At 36.8% G+C, this 27,988-nt stretch overlaps 2 protein-coding genes, 2 long non-coding RNA genes and 1 pseudogene across 8 annotated transcripts in view; 2 read left to right on the top strand and 3 right to left on the bottom strand.

The window, feature by feature from the left end:
- Positions 1 to 25,033, top strand: part of LOC126595965 (uncharacterized) — a 40,610-nt gene extending 15,577 nt beyond the window's left edge. For 2 of the 4 annotated variants that reach the window (XR_007613783.1, XR_007613785.1), the window contains exons 2-3: positions 23,508 to 23,667; positions 23,773 to 25,033. This is a non-coding gene — a long non-coding RNA (uncharacterized LOC126595965). Of the gene's footprint in view, positions 1 to 23,053; positions 23,426 to 23,507; positions 23,668 to 23,772 lie in introns of those variants that run through there. The other 2 variants (XR_007613786.1, XR_007613784.1) reach the window with 2 other exon arrangements.
- Positions 166 to 27,977, bottom strand: LOC126595964 (thioredoxin H2-like). 2 transcript variants are annotated; one of them, XM_050262369.1, is made up of 5 exons: positions 27,878 to 27,977; positions 5,202 to 5,558; positions 4,844 to 4,966; positions 4,424 to 4,486; positions 166 to 245 (listed from the first exon to the last, which is right to left on the bottom strand). In XM_050262369.1, exons 2-5 carry the CDS (start codon positions 5,331 to 5,333, stop codon positions 174 to 176), a joined length of 390 nt encoding a protein of 129 aa, XP_050118326.1. In that variant the 5' UTR covers positions 5,334 to 5,558; positions 27,878 to 27,977; the 3' UTR covers positions 166 to 173. The 2 variants fall into 2 exon arrangements, with proteins under 2 accessions (XP_050118326.1, XP_050118325.1); XM_050262368.1 differs by lacking the exons at positions 166 to 245; positions 27,878 to 27,977 and having other exon boundaries at positions 3,803 to 4,486; positions 5,202 to 5,551.
- On the bottom strand, positions 12,873 to 14,190 carry LOC126595962 (thioredoxin H-type-like; annotated as a pseudogene).
- On the top strand, positions 20,482 to 21,425 carry LOC126595967 (uncharacterized). Its single transcript, XR_007613787.1, has 3 exons — positions 20,482 to 20,956; positions 21,049 to 21,144; positions 21,242 to 21,425. It is a non-coding gene; the product is annotated as an uncharacterized LOC126595967 (long non-coding RNA).
- On the bottom strand, positions 25,862 to 27,786 carry LOC126595963 (thioredoxin H-type-like). The gene is made up of 3 exons (XM_050262367.1): positions 27,529 to 27,786; positions 27,168 to 27,290; positions 25,862 to 26,531 (listed from the first exon to the last, which is right to left on the bottom strand). Exons 1-3 carry the CDS (start codon positions 27,658 to 27,660, stop codon positions 26,397 to 26,399), a joined length of 390 nt encoding a protein of 129 aa, XP_050118324.1. The 5' UTR covers positions 27,661 to 27,786; the 3' UTR covers positions 25,862 to 26,396.
- Positions 27,978 to 27,988: the final 11 nt, after the last annotated feature.

The following is a 27,988-nucleotide window of genomic DNA, read 5'->3' as shown; positions in this document are numbered from 1 at the left end:
TCAATCTTATGCACCCCCTGCGCCTTATTTATCTTTCCTATATTCTTTCTTTTTTTTCGCTTTATTTCTTCCACTCTGGTATCACGTCATCATCATTGAGATTTAATTTACTCACAGCATCAGTTAATCAACCCAATGATTATTTATTAGTAGTAATTAAAACTTGAACTTAATTATGATCTCCTGTGTTTCTCAATCATCTTCTGCAGTTCATCTTTCCTGGCCCCCACGATCCTATCAACCACCTCGCCCTTCTTCACGAATACAAATGAAGGCATTGCCTGTGAAAATAGGAGGTGTGAGAATTCTAGTCTAAAGGGCAAAGCAAGATTTTACTTGGGGACTACATAAGCCAATATTCTAAATTTATGGACGAAATGTTTTCAAAATCATAATTCAACGACTATTGCAATAAATAAAGTATTTACAACATATTTATTGATCATATTGTGAATTATATCTCCAATTAAGATGACATTAGTTCTAATGATATGTTCACGAAGAGGTAGATATATCAATTTTTTTCGCTTCTATGGATATTTGTAGGACGTTATGGTAGTTTTAGGAGTTTCCGCACTCTTTCCTTATAAGCCAATTTTTAAAATGATCAATTGTTCGGTTTAAGAGTTATTGCATATAGAAGAGTGGTGTAATGTTATGACTCAATTGTCCCCATATCAAAAAATAACATATAATAGATATAATAGAGTTGTTTAAAAGATTTTGGTCACCTTTCTCTTGCAAGTCGGTTTTATAGGGCAAGTTCTATCCATATGCTCTTAGCAGATGAATCCAAGACGTTTCTTTTTTTATTTTAAAAAATTACTTTTATTAGGGATGAGAGGGAAGAGTTTGAAACTAGTACAATAATAAAAGGGGAGGGGGGAGTTTTGAACTTGAAATTCATGGTTAGAAACACAATACTCTATCCCCTATGATATTAGACCACATACAAATGAATCCAAGACGTTTATTAAGTCAAAATGACAAACGGTGAGTGGTGATGTTTCTGGAGTTGGGATCTCTTATTAAAAGTCAATTCAATCATTTATCATGTTCTAATTGAAGGTATATGCTGGGATCCCTAATTACACCAATTAAAGTGTAAAGAGGAGTTGGCTGTTGTTAATGTCAATGGGCACGTTTTGTCCAAGAAGAGATCTGGAGACCAAGGCCACCCGATCAAGTGATCCGGGCCTGTGAAATTTCATCAAATGGCCCACCTGTTTTGACATCTTAAGGGCTGGTTTGGTATTGCTGTGCTTTGAAAAAAAACTGCTTCTGCTGTGCTATGAGAATAAACAGCTGTGAAATAAAGCAGCAGAGTGTTTGGTAAACTTTTTTGTAAAAGTGCTTTTGGAAAAAAAAAAAGCAGTATTATAGTGTTTGCTAAACTTTTATGTAAAACAGATGTGAAAAAAGCGGTTTTCCAAAGCTGGGTTTGCAGCTTTGTATTTTTTGCTTTTTTCACCCAAAACTGTGAAAAAAAACTGAAACTGAATGTTTACCAAACACAAAAAAGCTCCCAGCTTTTTTTTTATACCCATTTTTTCAGAATCACCTCAGTACCAAACCAGGCCTAAAAGCAATAATAATTTTTTGCCATTTGATGAAATTTCAAGGGTCCGGATCACTTGATCCGATGACCTTGGTGGAAGAGATCCGGAGAGGATCTATTCTCGTTTTGTTCCATGACGTAAAACACAAAGAGAATTGCAAATATTCACCATTAGTAGCTTCCAAAACCAAAACTAAAACTAAAAGTCAGCTTAATCACATGACCAAATGGAATTTATTTTAAGATATTTGATCATTGAATTCTTAATCACTAATACGATGATTAAAATCTAACAGATAAAGTTTTAAAATATAATATACTTCAGAATCTAATTATAAGCTGGGGGATTACTGTTACATTGGATAAAATTGCCGTTTTGGGTGGGTGATCTTGACTTTTAATTCAATCTAAAACTGAATAAGAAACATTTAAAATGGATTTTGGGTTAGATTTCTTTCACTAGTAGGCTTCATGATCTTTCTTGCCTTGATATTACCCAAATGATGTGTTCTTAATTTGTGTGCAGTTGGGTAGATGTGAGTTATGTCAGTTGATCAGGTCAATATGTTGGTCCATATCATTTTAGTTTGATCAGACGTAAGTTATACTAGTTGAATGTAGCAACACGTTCCTCCCCCTTCTAAAACGCATTTTCTTTTCCAGAAGATTTTTGCCCTCTCTAGTAGTTTTTTTTTGCCTTACAATGTTGAAATAACTTCTCTGTTGCAGTAAGCCAAAGAGTATTGAGGAAATCCTAGAGAAAGACATCAAGCCCCGCTGGAAGAAGGGAACAAAGATCACGTTCCCAGAGAAAGGAAGCCAAGAACAGGGCTTATATCCGGCTGCTCTCATCTTTGTCATCGACGAGAAACCTCACCCTCTTTCAAGAGGGATGGGAATGACCTTGTGGTCACTCAGAAATTATCTCTACTAGACTGGAGGCTCTCACCGGAGCATTCGTCAATCTGACAACGTTGGATGGAAGGGTTCTCATGATCCCGGTGAGAGACATAATCAAACCAGGCCATGAGGAGGTGGTTGCTAATGAGATAATGCCCATCTCTAATGATCCGGTCAAGAAAGGAAACCTTAGGATCAAGTTCGACGTGGTCTTTCCGGCGAAGCTCAGTGCAGAACAGAAGGATGGTCTGAGGAGAGTGCTGGGTGGAGGTGATACCTAAACGCTATGAGAATCCATATGCCTAGAATAAAAACCAAATCTATTTAACCCTAATTGTCAATGTATGATAATGTGAATATTTCCCTAATTGTCAATGTATGATAATGTGAATATTTAATCTTTCCACGGTGCAATTGTGCATACTAGGAAGACTAGTTTGAACGTTGGAATCCAAAAATTGGTAGGCTAGATGACTTGGTAGTTGGTTTACTCATTAGACGTTCAAGGACTCTCGGTGCCATAATGTAGTAGATATATTGGAGTCTTAACCATAAGCAAATCTATTAGGACCCTTATTAGCTAAACACAAAGATATAGAATCATGATGGGACTCTAATGGATTTAATAGAGTATGGGTTGAAATTCTGTCCGATAATATGCTGGATTTGATAAAAACCCTAGCTATGAAACAAGGTAGCAGTCCCTGCTTCCATACCAGTCGAATCTCGCAAAAGCCACAAACCTATTTCGTTAGTACTTAGAGTTCATATAGGCTACGGGAAGTAGAAGACTACTTCTGTTTGCATCAAGAATGGCCATGCATGCGTGTAAGTGCTTCTGCATGCATGTGATATACTTATTGCGTATTTCCGATATAACTGTTAAAGATCTTGCACTTTTTCCTTAACACTTCTTTTTCTTGGATGCTCATGTTAAAAATCTTGCAAAAACTCAAAAATTGCACTTTTCAAATGGAATTTTACTCACAATGTTTAATCGGTTTTCCGAAATGAAAGAAATGTCGTAAGTTATATTTTCGTGGAACTTTTGCCACACCACAAACTTCTTAAAAGTCATATTAGATGTACTAGAAATGTTCAAATAGACGGAACTACGTTATTGCTAAATTGTACGCCCTGTTGGAATTTTCTATTTATCTTTCAATTTTTTTTACTTCAAAGGGAAATACTTATGTCACTCAATTGATTACAGTATTTCCAAATGTATTATAACATTGTCCGTAATATATACACAAAACATCTTGCGAAAACTCAACGAATTTTACTCACGATTGTTAATTAACTGGTTTGCAAAATTCTAGTGGAATTTTCACTGCTGCACAATTTCCTAAAATTCATGCAGAATATTTCATTATAGTGGAGCGAAATTTCCCAAATACATTTATGAAGATTTTTTTTTTAAATTTTACAAAGCCAATTAATCAAAAGAAAGCAATACAAAGCTCACAAAGTGATAAATTTTATTGATACATAGCTCACAATGTACCAAAAAAACTGAATTAACACGTGAGAAGTACAAATATTATAGAGAATCACAAAAATTAAAGAACACATGATCAATCTTATAGAGTAGGATTACTTCTCTTCCAAATTCCTTTTCTTCCCTTCCTCTTCTCTCTACTTTCCTCTTTGAAGTTACTTAATTGTGACCATTCCTATAGTAAAAGACTGAGGGGAGGAGAATTTAGAAGGAGAGAATTACTCCCAAATCTTATATATATTCACTCTTACACCTTATTTATCTTTCCTATATTCTTTCTTTTTTCGCTTTATTTCTTCCGCTCTCACACGGTGGTAGCACGTCATCATCATTATATATTCCCAATCGAGCTTTAATTTATTCATCGCATCAGTTAATTAATCCATACTTAATTATGATCTCCTGTGTTTCTCAATCTTCTTTTGCAGTTCATCTTTCCTGGCCCCTACGATCCTATCAACCACCTCCCCTTTCTTCATATATACAAATGAAGGCATTGCCTGCACACCAAACTCCATTGCCACATCCTGCATCCATCCGCTCATAGTTAAATTTAATATCACGGCTTGATAAATAAAAAAACACATTTTTTTTCCATCATTAATGATATTATTTTCAAAGGTGAGTGACCATGTATTTCTTAATCACTTGGTAACTAAGATAACATTTCTAATATTTGTATGTCACGTTCAATCACGAATCAAATCCATTTTTCAACAAGATGTTATTAATACTTCACAAAAGTCATTACATTTCCCTGCTTGTGAATTCCATTTTATATTTTTGCGAGGAATCAACGTACAATAACTTTTTTGAAGTGTAACTAACAATTATAAAATTTAAGAAAAATATGAGGAGAAGAATTCATGCATAAATATATATACCGGTAGCTCGTCGACATCAAGCTTGATGAACTCAACGTCTGTGAATTTATCAGCGTACTCTCTGAAAATTGGTTCCATGGCTCTACAAGGTCCACACCATGTAGCCGTGAAATCAATCACCATCTGTTCATCACCATCACCATCAAAACTAAATTAGTAATCAATTAAGAAACTTCATTAAAATAAAGAGTATAGTAGAGTTGTATATCATATATAGAGCTTAAATATTATGACTTTCCTTTTATATAAACAATAGTGCAGGAAGGAGAATTCGAACTCGAGACTTTCATGGATGTCCTTAAGCAATTGAACTAAAAAGCCTGCAAACTCCTTAAGGAGCTTAAATATAATTAATTACCAGTTTATCGCTGTTTATGGAGGCAGCGAAGTGGGTGTTCCATTGATGCTTGGAATGGAAGGCCACGATGCGAGACTTGTGTTCACTTGGAGATTCATCCGAGTCTTCAATGTGTGACGTGTTACCTCCCATTTCTTCTTCTTCTCTTTGTCTATGAGAGATGATGATAAAACACAATAATAAGCTTAATTTAAGTAATTAAGCTCAACTATTTTCTTCAGATCGACTGCGTTTGGCGTGGATATTTGGTGTTGGTGGGAAGGGGTTTATATAGTGTAGGGCAATTGGCAAAAGTTGCGAGATCAACTTCAAGCATCGGATTTGTTCACCTCTTTGATTGGACCATTTTTTTTATTACTTTATTATTATTATTATTATTATTATTATTATTATTATTATTATTATTATTATTAAGCAGAATGAAGAAAGTTCGAAACTGTTGTAATAATTTAAGAGATAAGAAGTTTCAAACCCGGAACGCATGAGTAGAACTCAACACCTAATTCACTAGGATATTTGACCACATTTTGCTAAATGGATTGCACACCGCGTTCTTAATTAGGAAAATTTTAACGCATCTAAGATTTGATATTGATCATTATTAAAAGGACAATTCATTTTTTTATATAAACTTGTATTCCTTTTGCCTAGTGGACGTTTGATTCTTCATTCGTACCCCTATGTTTGGTAGAAAAATTTCGACGGAGAACAAAGCAAGATTTTATTTAGGGAGTATAAAAACTAATATTCAGATTCATGGATGAAAATATTTTCAAAACCATAATTTAGCAACTATTGCTATAATTAAAGCGTATTTATAACATATTTATTGACAATATTGTGATTTATATCTCCAATTGAGTCGGCACTAGTTTTAATGATATGTCCACGAAAAGGTATATATAGCATTTTCCCTCTTTTATGGATATTTTTAGGACGTTATGGTAATTAAGAGTATTTGCACTCTTTCTTTACAAGCTAATTTTTTAAATGATCAATTGACCCGTTTAGGAGTTATTGTGTACGGAAGTGCTGTGTAATGTTACGACTCGATTGTCCTCATATCGGAAAATAATATACACTGTTGTTGTTTTAAAGCTTTTGGGCACCATTCTCTTTTAAGGCAAGTTTTATCCATATACTCCTAGCAGATCAATCTAGATATTAATTAAGTCAAAATGAACACCGTAAAAAGATTAAATAAATAAAAAAGGTAAAAGTGTACGATAGTTGGTGAGTGGTGTTGTATGTGGAGTTGGGATCTAAAGTCAATTCAATCATTTTTCACTTTCTACTTAAAAGGTAAATGCTGGGATCCCTAATTACACCAATTAGAGTGTAAAGAGGAGCACTTGGCTGCTGTTAATTGTGGATGTAAATTTTTTCCTCCTTGATCTTGGACAAAATTGCACCTACAAAATAAATAACACCTTTGGTTATGGCTACAAGCCTCACGCTCCCACGATGAATGGGGAGGCTTTGACCGAAGAACCTCCGATGATAAAATTAGAATTTAGAGAGAAATATTGTTTAGAGAATTTTGGGATTTTTGCAAGATTGTTGGCCTGACTTTTTGGTGAGAATGGGTGCCTATTTATAGGGTTAGGCTTTGCCCAATTTTGAGAAGAGATGGCCGGCCACTCAAGGGTTCTTTGGGTTCAATTTTTTCATTTAATTAGCCAATTTATTGGCTAATTAAATATGAAGGGCATAAATGGGTGGTTATAAAAATAAATGTCTATTTTAATTTGGGTAATAAAATAGAGTAAATGGGAAAGGTGAGGATGGGAATGGTGGCCGGCCCTTTGATAGTTTTTGGGGTTATTTTGTATAATTTAATTGGTAATTAATGGATTAATTAACCAATTAACACTATTTTGGAGGTTACCTTGCAAAAAGAGATTTGATAAGATAGATCTTGAATTGGTTACCTCTCTTTGGAGCATTTTTGACTTTGTTAAAGGACGATTGTTTGCTGCTCGCGTGTAGAAATCCCGGTATACCTCAGGGGTAGCTTGATCCTCTTTTACACAAAAATTCACGTGTCGCCTTGTAATTATTTTTGGCTTCACATTAATGTCAATGGGCAAGTTTTGTCACATGACGTAAAAACAAAGAGAATGGCATACATTCACCATTAGTAGCAATCCCAAACTATACAAAAAGTCAGGTTAATTACATGATCAAATGAAATTTCTTTCTATGCATCGGATTACGTTATATTTTAAGATATTTGATCATTAGATTCTTGATTAATAGTATAATGATTAGAATCTAACTGTTAAAGTTTTTAAAATATAATATACTACAGAACATAATAGAATTTTTGCCGAACAACTTTAGAACCAGACATTATAATCACAGTTCCTGTAATTCTCAATCTTCTTCTGCAGTTCATCTTTCCTGGCCCCCACGAGCTTATCAACTGTTAGAGATAATGTACACATAGGATTGTGACACTTGTAAACAGATTAAGAGAGTTAGTTATAGTTGTTAAGAATATGCAAATGTAAGTAGGGTGTAGTATATATACTCTTATAGTGTAATAGCTTGGTGATTAAGAAAAGAAATAGAAATATCTTTCTCTCTCTATAAATCTCTTTCTCTGACTTCTCTCTCTAAGATTACTGTCTGTGGTTTCCTTCTTCTTAGTTTACATGGTATCAATCGCCATTTTCGCTCTTGCTGTTTTCTTCGATCCTTCGGCTGCTTCCGCTCATCTTCTCACTCTGTGATTCTTTCTCGTCTTCGACGTCGATTCATTTCTGTATGCTTGGACGTATTCTGGTATTCTTCTTCTTCTTCTGTGATATCTAAGGTTCTTGGTGTTTCTTGATCTTCTTGCATCGGTGTTTCAAGAGTGTGCACACCAGGTGTTTGTGATATTTCCTCTCTTGGATTTCTATCTTCTTTCTGCATAAATGGTGTCTGCATCTCAATTACAACTCCTTCAGTCGCCTATTACTGCTCTCATTTCTACTCTTTCAACATCTATCAATGTTAAGCTTGATGATTCGAATTATCTTAATTGGCATTTCCAAATGCAATTGTTACTGGAAAGTAATGGAATCATGGGGTTTGTTGATGGTTCAACACCCTGTCCTGCTCGGTTTGCTCCTAATTCTGGTGATTCTGGAGTTAATTCTGCTACTTCCTCCTCTGGTTTAGAAACAGATGAATATACTGTTTGGAAATTACATGATCGCGCACTTATGCAGCTTGTTACTGCCACCTTGTCCCCAGTAGCCATGTCATGTGCCATTGGTAGTGCTAGTTCTCGGGAGTTGTGGACTCGGCTTAAGGAACGATTTTCTACTGTTTCCAAGACTAGTATTTTTCAGATGAAGTCCAATCTTCAAACCATTAAAAAGGGGTCAGATTCGGCACTCGGTATTTACAGAAGATCAAAGAAGCAAGGGATTATTTGTCTGCTGCTAGTGTGTTTCTTGATGATGAAGACATCATTATTTTGGCTCTTAATGGTTTGCCTCCAGAGAATAATACATTCCGCACGGTTGTTCGAAGCCGAGAAAGTGTTATGACTATGAAAGAGTTTCGGACTCAACTCCTTGCTGAAGAAGAAATTGTTGATAGTCATTCTCATGTTCCTTTTCTGTCTGCGATGGTTGTCAATAATAACTTATCCACTGTGCACAAAGGTTCTAATCAGGCATTTAACTCTGGCGGTGGTCATTCCTTTCATCATACTGGGGGTCAGTCCTATGGTGTTTCAGGAGGTTTCAAGCCGTATGTTCACAAGAACAAAGGGAAGGGCAAGTTCAATGGAGGTCAGCGATACTACACTCCTCGACCAATGTATCATACACAAACCCATGTCTTCCCTACACCTACTCCTGGTGTTCTTGGTTCGTCGCCCTCAGCACCTCTCTTGCCGACTTGTCAATTGTGTAATGCTGAAGGTCACACTGCCCCTTATTGTTACAATAAGTCTTCTGATCGCCAACAGTGTCAAATCTGTGGCAAGTTCAATCATACAACTTGGTATTGTTTTTACAATGAAAAAGGGCCTTCCTATATGGGACCTCAGTATTCTCAACGGGCAGGTACTCCAATGCAGGGATACTCTTACAATGTGCCTCCTGTGTTGCATGGCTCTCACCCCTCTTCCCTGCAAGCAATGAATACTGTCTTTTCTCCCACATCTCCATCTTCTCATATGGGCTCTGTGGCATCTACTTCTCAATCACCACAAGTCTGGTTGACAGATTCCGGTGCTACTACACATATGACAGCTGATCTTAACAATTTGTCCATAGCTTCTCCATATCCCAGCAATGAAGTTGTTCAAACTGCCAAGGGTGAAGGTTTGCGAGTTTCTCACATTGGCAGTTCTATTCTTAACACTTCTAAAAATCCTATCACATTAAATTCCATTCTCTATGTTCCTAAATTGACACAGAATTTATTGTCAGTTCATAAGTTGTGTTTGGACAACAATTGCTGGCTAATCTTTGATGCATTTTACTTCTGGATTCAGGACAAGGTCACAGGGAGAATCATGTACAAGGGCCCGTGCAGTAATGGACTCTATCCTATCCACTCCCTCTATACTAGCTTCATACCTTCTCCATCTTCACATGTTGCTTTTCTTGGACATCTTGTTGGTTCCAGCCTATGGCATACTAGGTTCGGACATCCATCCAATATTGTAGTCTCTTTACTTCTTAAACAAGCAATTATTCCATGTAATAAGGATGTTGTCTCTCATTTGTGTCAAAGTTGTCTCAAGGGCAAATTCACACAGTTATCATTTCCTTCCACTCATGTCAAGTCTGTCATACCATTTCAAATTGTTCACAGTGACCTTTGGGGTCCTGCACCATGTACATCCATTGATGGCTATAAATACTATGTTACTCTCATTGATGAGTGCACTCGGTTTTGTTGGTTGTTTCCCTTATCCAATAAATCTGATTTCACTGATGTTTTTGTTACCTTTTATGCATTTGTCTCCACTCAGTTCTCTACTTCTGTGAAAATACTACAAACTGATGGGGGGGTGAATATATTAGTAATAAGCTCCACACTTTTCTGAAATCTGAAGGTATTGTACATCATAAATCTTGTCCCTATACCCCTGAACATAATGGATTAGCTGAGAGGAAACATAGGCATATCATTGAAACTACTGTCACTTTGTTACAACATGCCACACTGCCTTCTCAATTCTGGACCTTTGCTTGTCAAACAGCAATTTACTTAATCAATAGGATGCCAACTCCAGTTTTACAGAATCAATCTCCTTTTCAAGTTTTGTATGGTCAAAATCCTGTCATTACTCATCTCCGTGTCTTTGGTTGTTCTTGCTATCCTTTACTTAGACCCTACAACACTTCCAAACTTCAAGCTAAGACCACCAAGTGTGTTTTTCTGGGGTATGCTTCCCAATATAAGGGTTATATTTGTTATGAGGTGTCCAAAGCTAAGTTTTTTATCTCCAGACATGTTCTCTTTAATGAGACTGAATTTCCTTATCTTAGTCTTCTTCAATTGTCCAAACAAAGTAGTGTGTCCCATGTCCCTTGTTCACCTTCATCTTTTACACCTGTTCCTAACCATCAGAATGTTTTGGTGGTGCCTCTTCCTCCGGTTTCTTCCTTAACCTCTCCACATGTCCCTCCATCCCCTGACTCTAGTGTTGCTGTTCATTCTCCAAATATGGTTGCTTCACCTCCATTTTCCTCCTTACCTTCTTCTTCCTCCATTACTGCTACACCAAGTACTACTCCTTCTCTTCCTGTGGATCCTGAGTTCAGCCCCGATCGGTTACAAGTGGTGTTACCTATTGCACCATTGAATATGCATCCTATGCAGACCAGGAGTAAAAATGGTATCGTCAAACCCAAGGTGTTTTTCAGTTCTTTAGCGCCATCTGGAGATGTTGATATGTCTCTCATTGAGCCAGTTTCTTATAAGACTGCTATGAAATCCTCTGTGTGGTTGGCTGCTATAAAGGAAGAGATTGCTGCCCTGCACTCTCAAGGTACTTGGTCTCTTGTATCTCTGCCCTCTCAGAAAAACTTAATAGGCTGTAAATGGATCTTTAAAATAAAGAAGAACTCGGATGGTTCTATTGTAAGACATAAAGCTCGCTTAGTTGCAAAGGGCTTCAGTCAAGAGGAATGATTATACTATGGGGAGACATTCAGTCCAGTGGTTAAGCCTACCACAGTAAGGCTTGTCCTGTCCTTAGCTGCTTAGTTTCATTGGTCTTTAAGGCAACTTGATGTCAAGAATGCATTTTTGCATGGCATACTGCATGAAGAGGTTTACATGGCACAACCTCCTGGTTTTGCAGACCCTGTGCATCCTCATTTTGTTTGCAAGCTACATAAATCTCTATATGGATTGAAGCAAGCCCCCCGGGCCTGGAATGAGAGATTCACCGCTTTCCTTCCTTCCCTCAGGTTCATCTCCACCTATTCTGATCCGTCTCTATTTGTGAAGCATGTTGGTTCTGAGATAGTGATTTTACTGCTTTACGTAGATGACATTATCTTAACAGGGAATGCTACAGCTGCTATACAACAGGTCATTCAGTCCCTTACTACTGAGTTTGACATCAAGGATTTGGGCACACTTCATTATTTTTTGGGCATTCAAATATCCTGCACAGCAACTGGGTTGTTTTTATCACAAACCAAGTACATTCAAGACTTGTTACACAAGACTGAAATGAGTGATTGCAAACCTTGTGACACTCCATGCTTACCTTATACTCGTTTACTGAAGGATGATGGCGCTCCATTTTCAGAACCTGGTACATACAGGAGTATCGTTGGTGCCCTGCAGTACCTTACTTTCACTCGTCCCGACATTGCATTCTTTATCCATCAAGTATCTCAATTTCCGCAAAACCCTATGGTGTCTCACTTCACTGCTGTCAAACGCATTCTGCGTTATTTGAAAGGCACCTTGTCTTCTGGCATTACTTATGCTGCTGGTAAAGTTGGTTTAAAAGCTTTTAGTGATGCCGACTGGGCTGGTGATCTTAATGGCAGGCGCTCTACAACTGGGTTCGTTGTTTTCTTGGGCTCCAATCCCATCTCGTGGTCTTCTAAGAAACAACAAACAGTTTCTCGTTCGTCAACTGAAGCCGAATATCGAGCCATGTCCTCCACTGCTGCTGAACTTGATTGGATTAAGCAACTTCTTACATTCCTGCACATTCCTCTGTCTTGTGCTCCTGTGCTTTTCTGTGATAACCTGTCCGCCATTGCTCTTTCGTTCAATCCCGTTCAACATCAACGGACAAAGCATAATGAAATTGATGTTCACTTTGTTCGTGAACAGATTGCTCAAAAGAAGTTACTTGTGCAGTTTGTATCTTCCGGAGAGCAGTTTGCCGATATCCTTACCAAAGGTCTTAGTGCTCCTCTCTTTCGGACTCATTGTACCAATCTCATGCTTGGTTCTTCTCCCATGCATGAGTTTGAGGGGGGATGTTAGAGATAATGTACACATAGGATTGTGACACTTGTAAACAGATTAAGAGAGTTAGTTATAGTTGTTAAGAATATGCAAATGTAAGTAGGGTGTAGTATATATACTCTTATAGTGTAATAGCTTGGTGATTAAGAAAAGAAATAGAAATATCTTTCTCTCTCTATAAATCTCTTTCTCTGACTTCTCTCTCTAAGATTACTGTCTGTGGTTTCCTTCTTCTTAGTTTGCCGAACAACTTTAGAACCAGACATTATAATCACAGTTCCTGTGATTCTCAATCTTCTTCTGCAGTTCATCTTTCCTGGCCCCCACGAGCTTATCAACCACCTCCACTCCCTTCAAGAATACAAATGAAGGCATTTCCTGCACACTAAACTGCATTGCTTCACCCTGCATCCATCCACAATTATAGACCTTATATAATATATATATTTTAATAATCTCATTTTTTGTCACCTGTGATCAAGGATCATGGGTTGATAAAAAAAACAAATTCTTTTATTCTCTACTTTTGATATCAAATTCAATGATGAGTGACGATGTATTCCTTTCTCACTTGGTAATTAAGACAACATCTCTGACACACACACACACACACACACACACACACACACACACACACACACACACACACATATATGCCATGTTCAGTCATGGGTCAAATCCATATTTCAAGAAGATGTTATTGATACTTCAAAAAAGTCATTATATTTTCTAGCTTGTAAATTCCATCTTTATATTTTTACAAGGAATCAGCTCATGATAACTTTTTTGAGGTGTAAATAACAGCTTTCATTGGAACATATACATAAGTTATAGAAAAATATGAGAAGTATTCATGAATATATATATATATCGGAAACTCGTCGACATCAAGTTTGACAAACTCAACATCAGTGAATTTATCAGCTTACTCTCTGAGGATTGGCTCCATGGCTCTACAAGGTCCACACCACGTAGCCGTGAATTCAATCACCATCTGTTCATCACCATCACCATCACCATCCAAACAAAATAATTAATCGGTTAAGCAACTTCATTAAAATAAACAGAGTAGAGTATAATAGAGTTGATAAATCATATATTAATCAGTTGGCTCCATGGCTTTCCTTTTATACAAACGATAGTACTGTAGGAATGAAGAATTTAAACTCGAGACTTTCAACGTAAAAATGGATGTCCTTAAACAATTGAATTACACATCCGACAAACTTCTTAAGGGATTAAACATAATTAATTACCAGTTTATTGCTGTCTTGGACGGCATCAAAGTGGGTGTTCCATTGTTCCTTGGAATGGCAGGCCACGATGCGAGACTGGTGTTCACGTGGAGATTCATCCGAGTCTTCAATGTGTGACATGTTACCTCCCATTTCTTTTTCTTCTTCTTCTTCTTCTTCTTCTTTCTTCTCTTTGTCTACGAGAGATGATGATAAAACACAATAATAAGCTTAATTTAAATAATTAAGCTCAACTATTTTCTTCAGATCGACTGCGTTTGGCGTGGATATTTGGTGTTGGTGGGAAGGGGTTATATAGTGTAGGGCAACCGGCTAAAGTTGCGCGATCAACTTCAAGCATCAGATTCGTTCGCCTCTTTGATTGGACCTTTTTTTTTTATATTATTCAGCTAAATGGAGAAAGTTCTAAACTATTGTAATAATATAAGAAATAAGAAGTTTCAAACCCGGAACATATGAGTAGAACTCAATACTTGATTTACTGGGATATTGGATCACATTTTGCTAAATGAATTGTACATCACTGAACTTAATTAGAAAAATTTTAAGGCATTTAAGATTTGATGTTGATCATTACCCCTACATTTGGTAGAAAAAGTACGACGGAGGACAAAGCAAGATTTTATTTGGGGGGCTATAAAAACTAATATTCAAATTCATGAACGAAATATTTTCAAAACCATAATTTAGCAACTATTGCTATAATTAAAGCGTATTTATAACATATTTATTGACCATATTGTGATTTATATCTCCAACTGAATCGGCACTAGTTTTAATGATACGTCCACGAAAAGGTATATATAGAATTTTCCCCCTTTTATGGATATTTTAGGACGTTATAGTAGTTTTAGAGTATTTGCACTCTTTCTTTACATGCCAATTTTTTAAGGGAGCTTTAATGAAAATGGCTTGGACTAACTTTTATTTAATGAAAAACCACCATAAACTATTATTTAATAAAAATGGCTTGAATTTTAATCATAAGGACACAAAACTTTTATGTCAGGTCCTACAAAAACTAAAACACACGGGCTTGCCAAAAAGCCCAAATCGCATAACAATTAATATTTCAAAATTGCCCCTAACGGAGCCTAACCCAGGCCCGTTAGCCAAAGTTACAGTTACTAAAATTCATCATCCCTCCCAACGCCATTTGGACATCAGACTGACATGGTGAAGAACCACGAGTTTTCATCAATGGCTGATATTCGATTCCCATTACTGCTACTCACTTTTACTCCCTTCCATTCCCAAGCCACCAAACCTCAACAAAATCCAACTCCTACCCACAAATCTTCACGCCCCAAACCTGTTTTCTCGCTACATTTCTACAATTCGGAGCCCGGGAATCCGAGCTTCCAACTTGTCGTCCTCCACCCGGTTCAAGACGAAGCTCGAAAGCCCAGCGAGGAACCATGAGCATCGAAGATACTCGCTGCTTGGTTAACCTCAACGTGGGCAATTGGCAAAGTTCCTTCTTTGTAAGTATCTGGATTGCTCTCCAAAATTTGGCATGTGTTTGGTTGCTGAGAAAATGAAGGAAAATATGTGAATTTTAAATGGTCTTTTGTTTTATGTTTTGTTTGTCAAGGCTGCAAAAGTTTCAAAATTTCTGAGCAAAATGCATGTAATTTTTGTTGCGTTGGTTAGTCCTTGGTTTCTGGGATTAGTTAGTGAAATGTTGAATTGTTGTTCCGGCATTTTCTAGGCAGCCAAACAGATAAATTATGTTCATTTAATAGGAATCAAATGATCCCCATGATTTATTAGTTATGATTATTTATTGGTTTGAGTGGTTTTTTAGCAATTTGATACTGTTAGGAATCGCAGATAATCTTTGGGCACCGATGGTGGGGAAGAACTGGAGGAGGTGTGCGAGTTTGAGGGTGAGCGAGCCTGGATTGGCCTCATTGCAGTGGCTGAGGAAGAGGAAGGTGGCGATGGTGAGCGGGGGGAAAGGAAGAATGTGGGGACAGGGTGAAAGCAGGAAAGGGATGAACAACAAATTCATATGATTTTTTAAAGATATTTCGTAAAGTACTACATAGTTCTAATTATTTAAACTTTCATCTCATTTTATTATTATTTCTTAAATTGAACACGTGTACTATCATTATTTCTTAAATTGAATACGGGTACTATAACTATTTCTTAAATTGAACACTAGTACTATCACTATTTCTTAAATTAAACACTAATTATTTCTTAAACTGAACACTGATACTATTATTATTTATTAAACTGAACACTGACTATTTCTTAAACCGAACGCTGATACTATTACTATTTCTTAAACTAAACATTGATACTATCACTATTTCTTAAATTGGACACTGACTATTTATTAAACTGAACACGAATACTATCACTATTTCTTAAACTGAACACCGATGCTATCACTATTTCTTAAACTGAATATTGACTATTTCTTAAACTAAATGTTGATTATTTCTTAAACTGAACACTGATACTATCACTATTTCTTAAACTGAATATTAATTATTTCTTAAACTAAATGCTGATTATTTCTTAAACTGAACATCGATGCTATCACTATTTCTTAAACTGAACATTAACTATTTCTTAAACTGAATACTGATTATTTCTTAAACTGAACATTAACTATTTCTTAAACTGAATACTGACTATTTCTTAAACTGAACACCCCTTGATAATTTTTGTACGTTGATATATATATATATATATTGCGTTGTCACTTAACGATTTATGTAACAGAATATCTAACGGATGTATGATAGTGCAATTAAATTCACAACTTTGTGGACGACATTGCAATGTTTTAAATATGATGTCAAATTGTTACTAGTAGGATGTCTAGATGCTTATGTTGTCAAATTGTCAAATGGTACCATTATTGATCGTATAAATTTTTATCAGAGTAGTTCGTTGGACGTAAGAATATTGGTTGATTTTTAGGAGTTTTCAAGCTTGTAGGAAGCTTCGTGAGGTCCTTAGGAGGCTTGGGGTAGTTCGTTGGAGGTTTTTGGACGTAAGAATATCGAGATCGAAAAGTTCAAGTTTGACCTGTGCCTTTCGAGGCTTTTTCCGGCCAAACCACGAAGAGTTAGACATCATGCGAGGTACCATTCTCTTTGTCTCTTCGAGAACTACAACTTTAGTTTTTTTTTTCAGCCAATTTCGTTGAGTATTAAAGAAGTTATACTCATTTGAAACTTACCCAGTTTCCGACGAGTCCGACGGCTTTCGAGGCTTTTTCCAGTGAATCCCCGACGAGTTGGGGGTCGAGGCAGGTATGGATGTGTTCATCTCGTCAAGATCTTCATTTTGATATAAAGAACGTTGAAAATGGTGAAGAAATGTCAAAGTTATAGCGATTTGAAAAACTGCCCAGAAACCGGCGAACCAAGGTAGGAGACGCGCGTGGGGGCACGTGAACCCGTGCCCTTCTTGGCGCGTGACAAGCCCAAAAATTATTTTAAAAATTTGTCGACGTCCGTGACGTCGAGTAGGTCATTGTGGTATATTCATATACCCAAATTGAACACCGTATGAGAAGTTATTGAGAATTGTTGGTTATATGCTTTAAATAACGTTTATATAGTATTCACCGCGGCGGCGCGTGGCCAATGTCATTCTTAGCATGTGTTTAAGGTTCTAGGTTCAGTTTTGATAATTGATGGACGTAAATTGAGTAATTGAACCTAAGTTGGTTACGATTCGTGGTTAGGTGAAAATGTGAATTGACGATCCGACCGTTGGATCGTCACTAAACTTTGATACGTTGTAATACGTAATATTTGAGGATTATAGGAACTTACGGATTGGGAATCCGAGTTACGGATCTTCCGGAATTGGAGTTGTAAGTTCATAAAATAGAATGTTAACCGTCACTTGGTTTTGGAAATTGACGGAGATCCGACCGTTGGATGGTAATGAAATTTTAGGATGTTGTCCTAGAGGTATATTGTGGACCTCTGGAAGTTATGGATTTGAAATCTGAGTTGCAGATCTTCCGGATCGAACTGCGTAGTGACGTGTTTTATATAAGTTATATATTCTATCGATATGATTTCTGAGGTTGGATTTGATTATTGTTTTAGGCGCCGATCGTCATGACGCCTTGATGTATTGTGCTAGGGAGTTGTAGGGCGAACTCTAGGTGAGTGGGCAGTTTTTGTTTTTTTTTTCGTATTACCTATATACTATTAATTGCCCAGAAAATTGAATTTATATGAAAGTATGTTTTCAATTGCCATGATGCAGATTACAATTATATGAATTGATATTGATGTATATATGTCTATATATATATATGTGAATTGGTGCTGTGGACGCACAGGTAAGTATCAGGTGAGTTTTATGTTATTCATGTGAATCATTGATGATGTATATTATGTTGATAGCTCATAACCTGCAATCATGGTGTTAGTGCTTATATTATTCACCACACTGCACGCTTGCCTTGGATCCAAGTAGGTGGATGTTGTACAGACCACTAGAGGTGGTTCCGACATGCCAGTCGTACAGACCATTAGAGGGGTTCCGACTAGTAGGTGACCTTAGATTATGCGCGCCGATGATTGATGAGAAGCACTAGAGCGTATTATTTCACCATCTTAATCGTACAGACTACTATAGATAGTTCCGACTTACGTGCAGTGTAGTGCCGTACAGGTCACAGTTGGTGACTCCGGCTGGATGGGATATTGAGCTATAGAATCAGCCGTACAGGACCACTGTAGGGTCTCCGGTTGATTTATTATTTCACCTGATTTATATTGATGCTTTCATATTATATTTTGGCATATGGCATGACATATTCTTTCTGAAAAGCGTTGAAGGATTGTAATTTGAGCTTTTGATGATATATATATGTTTATATACTATTTTTCTGGGGAAGTATACATGTTTTACAGCGATGGGTTAGATATGTTTTAAATGAAAGGTTTTCGAAAAACTTTGTTTTACTGACCCACTCAATTTTGTTTTGCGCCCCTCCAGGTTCTAGATAGCATAGCTTTGGTGGCCACGAGGAATCCAACGGTGTTCTGACAGAATTCCTAAAAGTAGGACTCACCCTCGGGTGTTTCATCTTAGTAATTGTATTTTTAAAGCTTCCGAACTGTGTAAATGGTTACGTCACTCTCACGTGACGGCCAGCATGCCCTCCTTCGGGACGGAGTGTGTCACATACAATAAAGGCTTTTGTGCCCTCTAATTGAATATATTTAAATAAAAAAATGTGTTTTTGTGCCCTTTACATTTACCTTTTTCCCTATTCTCAACTCCCTTACACTCTTAATTATTTAAAACTAAGCCAACAAAATTTATAAAAAAAAAATCAACAGTCATCATTGCGCCAGAGTTTTATGTGGGTATTTTACTAATACGCCGACAAACTTAAGTCATTACTTTTTGTAATATGTTTGCTTAACAAAAATGGAAAATGAAGAAATCGAAAAGACTTACCATATCCAAATTCATTCCTTTCTTTTTCAAATCGTTGATTGTATCTCGTCAATGGTCAATTGGTCATGAATTTGACCAAATCCTTAGAATTTGTAAAATTAATCATTGACACAATGATTTTAGCAAGATTCTTGTACTCCTAATATACATTCTAAAAATTTGGCTTAAAGAATGATAATTTTTTGTTGTGCCCGAAACACTGGATGGTAGTCATTATTAAGTAGAGAGAAGTTTTATTTTTAAAGTGTCCCTCTACTTATAATGACATACGGTGTACGAACCTATGTTTCAAATACAATGAATATCTCCTAAAGAACTGCTAAGTTAAGTAGCTCAACAAATAGGAAAGTCCATGCAATTTTGCACGCATACCCTACTTTCGTTAAAAACTGCATTGACGAGAGTCTCATATAATTAATGGCAGTATGTAGATGAAGAAATAAACACCATGGTAGTTTGCAGACGAAGAATAATTTAGCGAAATCGGATTTTGACACACTTTTTTTTTATTAATGCACATTCATGTTTATATATGGCATTTTGATTCCACAAAATAAAGAAGAATTAATAGACAATTTTTATTTACAGGTGTGTAGAAATCATTTCTTTAAATTTATTTCATTTTCTAAACAACATTGTCGAGCGGTGCACTCAAATGACACAATTTGAAAATAAATGCCCATTGAATATTAATAATTATAAATTTCCTTTTTGTGACACAAATTTTAAAACTTGTGTCCAGTAAATAGTAAAAAATAATAAATCATTCCACTTACCATACAGAAAAAAAAAACATGTTGTCACAATTATGGATTTGTGCGCTTGAATTATTTTAGTATTATTTATGTTTGAGTGGTCTGCCGTGGGACCCACCCACTTGTGAGTCCCTCTTCCCCGTGCAAACCCCCTCATTTTCCACTCTCTTTCTGCCATCCCCATCCCCCACACTCAAACTCGCATCCCTCATTTGAATTTTTTTAATTAATTTACAACACACAATATGGGCTTTTGGGGCCCTCTAATTGAATATATTTAAATAAATAAATATGTTTTTGTGCCCTTAAACCATATTCCACTGATCTGGTTCCTTTACACTCATTAAATTATTTAAAATTAATTTTTGACACCCCGCGTGGGTCTTCACGCCTTCCCGTGCATCACTATCTTCTTCACTACAACATTTCCTTCTCTCCTTCACTTCCGTCTCCCATTCACACAACACTTCCGTCTCTCCTTCACACAACCCTTCCCTCACCATCTCTGTGCTTACTGCACAGAAAATCGCAGCACCATCTCCACCTCATTCGCCACTCCGGTAAACCTTGCCACCACCTAAACACCACACTGGCACTCTCTCTCTCTTTCCTCTCCTCTCCCCCCCTCTCGGCTTCTTCCTTGACAGACAGAAGCACATAAGGAATGACGGTGGGGGAACTGCCGTTCTCTGGCGAGGCAACCACCAGCTTTATTCCTCTCGTCACCACGGACTCCCATTACTTTTTGCTTTTTGGAAACCAAAATCGACGCGGTGAAGTGACGAGCTCCGTCGCGGCCTAACTTCCCCGGTGAGATTTTCCGTCGAATCTAGTATAGGTGAGTCTCGAAAACACCTTAGTTAGGTTCTCTAGGTTTTTTAGAAACGTTTTCGTGCACTGGATGCCTAATTTGTTTAAGGTTGGATGCAGTTTCAATTCGGGAGAAATTCCCCAGATTTCCGGTGAGGCCCGCGAGTTTCAGGCTGATTTTAGGCTATCACCGGCCGCCGAATGGCCGTGAGGAAGGTATATTTTGAATCCTTACCTTCGTAACTTTTTTCGGGCTTTTGAATCGCTGAAAATGATTTTGTTTTGGGAACGAATTCTAAAACCCCTGGTGTAGCTGCAGGGAATGGCGCGTGGAGCTGTGCGTGGTGCACAGATGCCTTCACCGAAGGATGAGTGGCTGAAAGGAATAATATACGTTTGAAATCATTACCTTGTTTTTTTTCTTTAATTTATAATGTTGATTACTTGGTTCAGTCTGATCTGTTAAGAAGAGAAACTATGAGCAATATTTTCCTCTATTCCGATCTGGTGTTTTCAAATGTTTGTTTCAGGTTGTAATGTGTTACGATGTTATTTTTAATTTTTTTTTTCTTTTTCTCTTATATTTAACTGATAGGGTACAATTACAAAAATTGTGCTAACATGAATTTGAAATGTCACATGACACATGTGTTGGAACAGGGGCACAAAAATACCCCTATCTGTGCTCAAAGGGTTGAGCACCAATAGCCATATTGTGCTCTCTAATTAATGGTAACGCCCATAGAGGGTACATATACAAATTTAGTTGCTGCATCATTGCTACTGCTCTATGGGCACACTTGTTGATGCTCTTTAGCCTCGAAGGCACATATAATTTATTATGTGCAGTGCTTATTTTTGTTGTAGTGACATAATTACAGTTATGTGAATAAAGTCCAAATCCATGAGCTCCTATAATGTGGAAGCTAATTTAATTAATTAAGTGAGGCTAATAAAAGGGCATCTCTTTCTTGAACTTTACAGTGGTTCCAAATTTTTGCTTCCATCCAAGTTGCGCACCACCGCGCAATGCACATAAACCCACTAAGTGGTGGATTCAAAATAATAATAATAATTGTTGAGGGATCAATAAAAGTTGTGCAAGCAGCGTGCGAATATTTTTTGGATGGAATAGTATGCAAATTGATATTTCATCGAGTCTTGATAGATTTGAGGTCATTTGTCAAGTTATATTGCACTTATGTCGACATATGCCAACATAGAGTGAGCATGTCAACTGATGCCAATAGCTTTTGAGTGAGCATGTCCACAAATGCCAACATATGCTGAGTGAGTCTATGGAAAGATGCCATAGCAACGCATACACAACATATGGGGCTAGCAGTTACCCTGTCCAATGCCATAGAGGCAATTCGTCGAGAAATTGGTGGACAACTTTCAAGAACCTCTCATATTTTCAAAAGGCAACACTTAATTCTTCCGTGGAGGATTTTGAAAAAAATTATAGACGTGGGTTACACTAACTAGTTAGTGCAGCGTGTCCACATCTTCGAATTTAGTTCGAATTCTCCCTCCCTACACATTAAAATAATATAGACGTGGGTTACACTCATCTCATTTCTCCGTCATGCGTAACACCCAAGCCTGAAGCAAAGACCAATTTGACTTCTCATTGATTTTCAAAACTATTACTATTGGATGCCCCAAATCTTGCCATGTGGTAGCTGTAGAAAAATCTGCAAACTTTTTACAGTTGGAAATCCAACGACCTAGACGAAAGGACCGTTGGAAATACTTATGTCACTCAATTAATGACGATATTTCCAAATGTATTATAACCTTGTTCTTAATGTACACACAAAAGAGCTCACCAAAACCCAACACATTTTACTCATGATTGTTAATTTGTTTGTGAAATAGTGAAATGTTGCCATTTAACACAAAACTTTTTAAAATTTATGAAGAATATTTCGTTATAGTGTAGCAATATTCCACAAAATAGGTTTACGATGTTTTTTTTTTTAAAAGAATTTTACAACGCCAATTAATCAAAAGAAAGCAATACAAAGTGATCCATTAAATTTAGGACAATTATATTTACACACACATTTTTATCTTGCACACATCTTTGTTAGTCTTTTGTCACAGCCCGTCCCGGAATTATTAATTCCGAGGACGTGAGATGACCAATGTGACCTTAAACGGGATTAAGGTGTGTAAATGTATGACATTTGTTTTACTTTAAGATCCTAAACTAGGGTTAGATTTATATTTGTATGTGTTAATTTGTGCTTGGACTTAGGTAGGGCCTCCTACCCTGAATTCCCTCCCTAAAACCCGTAACCTTTCTTCTCTCTTCTTCTTTCATTCCAGACTCTCTCTCTCTCTTATTCTTTTCTGAAAACTCTCTCATTCTCTCTCTTACTCTCGAACTCACGGCAACCACCAAGAACCACCACAATCTTGTACCAACGTTCCATTTAAGACCACCATCGTGATCCTGGGGACTTCACGAGCACGGGGATACCAATTTCAGGTGAGTTTCACTTCGAAAACCCTAGTTCTAAAGTTGCCGTGAGATGACACTGTTCATGAGCTTTGAATTGGTTACGTTTTAGGCTAAAAAAAGATCACAGCGAGTTTAGTAAGGTCCCAAGGAAGCTCGGAGTGCTTCGTTGGAAGTTTTTGGACGTAAGAACACGGAGATCGACAAGTTCAAAGTTTGGCCGGAGCTTTCGAGGCGTTTTCCGGCGAATCCCCGGCGAGTTAGGAGTCGAGGTAGGTATCAATCTCTTCGTCTCGTCAATTACTACAACTTTCCTTTTTGTTTCACTCAATTTAGTTGAGTATTGAAGAAGTTATACTCATTTGAAAAATACCCAGTTTCCGGCGACCTCCGAGGCTTTCGAGGCAGTTTCCGGCCAAACCACGGCGAACTAGGTGTTGTGCAAGGTACCATTCTCTTTGTATCTTCAAGGGCTACAACTTTAGTTTTTGAATCACTTGATTTCGTTGAGAAATGACAAAGTTATGGCAATTTGAAAAACTGCCCAGAAAACGGCCGCCGGAAAAACCAGTCCGGCGACCCAAGGAAGAAGAAGGTGCTACAGTAAAAATAAAAAATAAAAATAAAAATATTTTAAAAATATGTCGACGTCCGTGACGTCGAGTAGATCACTGTGGTATATTCATATACCTAAATTGAACACCGTATGAGAAAGTTATTGAAGATTGTTGGTTAGGTGTTCAAATAACGTTTTATAGTTTTCACATTTAGGTGAAAATGTGAATTGATGATCCGACCGTTGGATCGTCACCAAACTTTGATACGTTGTAATACGTAATATTTGAGGATTATTGGAACTTACGGATTGGGAATCTGAGTTACGGATCTTCCAGAATTGGAATTGTAAGTCCATAAAATAAAATGTTAACCGTCACTTAGTTTTGGAAATTGACGGAGATCCGACCGTTGGATGGTAATGAAATTTTAGGATGTTATCCTAGAGATATATTGTGGACCTCTGGAAGTTATGGATTTAAAATCTGAGTGGCAGATCTTCCGGATCGAACTACGTAGTGACGTATTTTATATAAGTTATATATTCTATCGATATGAATTCTGAGGTTGGATTTGATTACTATTCTAGGCGGCGATCGTTGTGACGCCTTGATGTGAGGTGCTAGGGAGTTGTTGGACGAACTCCAGGTGAGTGGGCAGTTTTGTTTTCCGTATATATATATATACTTAACGTTTTCCCAGAAATTGAAAATGCATGAAATTATGTTTAAAATGAAATGCATATGAGTTATGTGGAAAAACGGGAAGTGAAATACCATGCATAGAATTGATATGAAAAGTATATAGAAATGTGAGTTGAAATGCCATGCATGAATTAATATATGATGCATATGTATGAATTGGTGCGGTGGACGCACAGGTAAGAATTGATTTATGATGCATATGTATGAATTGGTGCGGTGGACGCACAGGTAAGAATTGATTTATGATGCATATGTATGAAATGGTGCGGTGGACGCACAGATGAGTATTTAATTACTGTTATGATGATGATGATATATATTGAGCTCAAATCCTGCACCATGGTTTAGTGCTTATAGTATTCACCGCATCGCACGCTCGCCTTGGATCCAAGTAGATGCTAGTCGTACAGTCCACGCGGAGTGGGTACGACAGACCAGTCGCGAGAGTGTTAGTGAGATTCCGACTGGTGGGTGACCTTAGATTATGTGCACAGATGATTTATGAGAAGCACTAGAGCGTAACTTGTGTGCAGAAGGCCGGACGGGTCACAGAGGTGACTCCGGTAGAGTGATAATGATAGATTTTGAGCTCTAGGTTCAACCGTATAGGGCTATTAGAGGGCCTACGGTTGATTACTTTCTTGCACCTGATATGATTATGTTGATGCATTCATACCTTATTACTGTTGAGATGATGTGGCATGGCATAATTAATATGAGAAATGTTGAGATGACATGGCATGGCATGATTGATAAAGAGATAATGTTGAGATAGTAAAAATGAAGTCTTGAGAATATATATGTATATTTATATTTTACATTTCTGGGAAAGTATACAGGTTTTACGGAGAGGGGTTACAACGTTTTGAGAAATGTTTGGATTTGGAAAAGAATTGTTTTACTGACCCACTCAATTTTGGTTTTGCGCCCCTCCAGGTTCAGGAATCACAAATGTGTGGTGACTACGAGGAATTCGACGGTGTTCTGACAGATTGGACAAAATTAGGACTCACCTTCGGGTGTATCAACTTATAAATTGTATCTTAAAGCTTCCGTACTGTGCAAATGGTTACGTCACTCTCACGTGACGGCCAGCATGCCCTCCTTCGGGACGGGGTGTGTCATCTTTGGCCATTGATTTTCTTCAATTCATTTTATTCGATGACCAAAAATTAAGAGGGGCATGTGAGAAGTAAAAATACCTGTGTGAATAACACTGCTCTAAATTTATTGATACATAGCTTACAATTTATCAAAAAGAGAAATAATACTTGAGAAATACAAACATCATAGACAATCACGAAAATTAAAGAATACATGATCAATATTATTCACTGTACACCTTATTCAGCTTTCCTATATTCTTTCCTTTTCGCTTTATTTCTTCCACTCTCACATGTTGGTATCATGTTGTCATTATAATATATTCCTGATCGAGCTTTAATTGGATAATACTTAGATACTCACTAGTGAATACTTTATATATTTACTTTTTAGATTTGGCCTAACGTTATTTTAATACATGTTTTATTGTTTTAAAAAATAGTGTCATAATAACTTTTAAAAAACAAGAAACACGTGTTTGATTAGGCCAAACAAAAAAAATGAGTATATATGGTACTCAGAAGTGAGTACCTAAGTACTATCCAAGAAACCACAACATGAGTTAATTAATCCATTGATTACTAATTAAAACTTAACTATGATCTCTTGTGTTCCACAATCTTCTTCTGGAGACTTAATTATGATTTCCTGTGTTTCTCAATCTTCTTCTGCAGTTCATCTTTCCTGGCCCCCACGACCTTATCAACCACCTCCCCATTCTTCACGAACACAAATGAAGGCATTGCCTCCACACTAAACTCCACTGCCACATCCTGCATCCATCCATTCACATTTATCAGTTATACACCATATATATAATATATATTTTAATAATCTCATTTTTTGTCATCTGTGATCGAGGATTCATGGTCACTCATATTTATATTTAAAATCACGGGTTGATAAAAAAAGAAAAAAACAAACTTTCTTTTATTCTCCATTTTTGGTGTCAAATTCAAGCGTGAGTAGCGATGTATTCCTTGGTCACTTGGTAATTAAGGCAACATCTCTGATATAATATATATATATATATATGTGTGTGTGTCATGTTCAATCATGGGTCAAATCCATATTTCAAGAAGATGTTATTGACACTTAAAAATAGTCATTACATTTTGGGATGTGATATCCACATATCCCTTTTTACTTCTCTCACATCCTTTTAATTTTCGGTCATCGGATCGGATGAATTAAAGAAGATCAAATGACAGAAAGGGGTGTGGGAGAATTAAAAAGAGGTGTGTGGATAGCACACCCCTACATTTTTCGGGTTGTGAATTCCATTTTTATATTTTTATAATGAATCAGCGCATGATAACTTTTTTGAGATGTAAATAACAGTTTTTATTGGAATATATACACACAGTTAAAGAAAAATATGAGAAGTATTCATGCATAAATATGTATACCGATAGCTCGTCGACATCAAGCTTGACGAACTCAACGTCGGTGAATTTATTAGCGTACTCTCTGAAGATTGGTTCCATGGCTCTACAAGGTCCACACCATTTAGCCGTGAAATCAATCACCATCTGTTCATCACCATCACCATCCAAACAAAATAATTAATCAGTTAAGCAACTTCATTAAAATAAACAGACTAGAGTATAATAGAGTTGATATATCATATATTAATCATAGAGTTTATACAAACGCTAGTACCTACGATGGAGAATTTGAACTTGAGACTTTCAACGTAAAAATGGATGTCCTTAAACAATTGAATTACACAGCCTACAAACTTCTTAAGGGTTAAACATAATTAATTACCAGTTTATTGCTGTCTTTGACGGCAGCAAAGTGGGTGTTCCATTGGTCCTGGGAATGGAAGGCCACGATGCGAGACAAGTGTTCAAGTGGAGATTCATCCGAGTCTTCAAAGTGTGACGTGTTACCTCCCATTTCTTCTTCTTCTTCTTCTCTTTGTCTCTGAGAGATGATGATAAAGCACAATAATAAGCTTAATTTAAATAATTAAGCTTAATTATTTTCTTCAAATCGACTGCGTTTGGCGTGGATATTTGGTGTTGGTGGGAAGGGGTTTATATAGTGTAGGGTAATTGGCAAAAGTTGCGCGATCAACTTTAAGCATTGGATTCGTTCGGCTTTTTGATTGGACCTTTTTTTTTATTTCTTTTTTTAATTATTATTAAGCAGAATAAAGAAAATTTGAAACTATTGTAATAATTTAAGATATAAGAAGTTTAAAACTCAGAAGCATAAATAGAAC

Source organism: Malus sylvestris, chromosome 13, assembly GCF_916048215.2.
Source record: "Malus sylvestris chromosome 13, drMalSylv7.2, whole genome shotgun sequence".
NCBI lineage: Eukaryota > Viridiplantae > Streptophyta > Magnoliopsida > Rosales > Rosaceae > Malus > Malus sylvestris.
Note: the sequence above shows the minus strand (reverse complement) of the source record. Positions and strands in the feature narration are given on the sequence as shown.

Bases quoted from the DNA above. Each gene is read 5' to 3' on its own strand.
- LOC126595963 (XM_050262367.1), bottom strand. From the start codon at position 27,660: ATGGGAGGTAACACGTCACACTTTGAAGACTCGGATGAATCTCCACTT. The intron at 27,291-27,528 runs GTAATTAATTAT...GGTGATGAACAG, and splicing joins TCAAAGACAGCAATAAACTG to ATGGTGATTGATTTCACGGC. The intron at 26,532-27,167 runs GTATACATATTT...GGATGGATGCAG, and splicing joins TTGATGTCGACGAGCTATCG to GATGTGGCAGTGGAGTTTAG.
- LOC126595964 (XM_050262369.1), bottom strand. From the start codon at position 5,333: ATGGGAGGTAACACGTCACACATTGAAGACTCGGATGAATCTCCAAGT. The intron at 4,967-5,201 runs GTAATTAATTAT...GGTGATGAACAG, and splicing joins CCATAAACAGCGATAAACTG to ATGGTGATTGATTTCACGGC. The intron at 4,487-4,843 runs GTATATATATTT...GGATGGATGCAG, and splicing joins TTGATGTCGACGAGCTACCG to GATGTGGCAATGGAGTTTGG.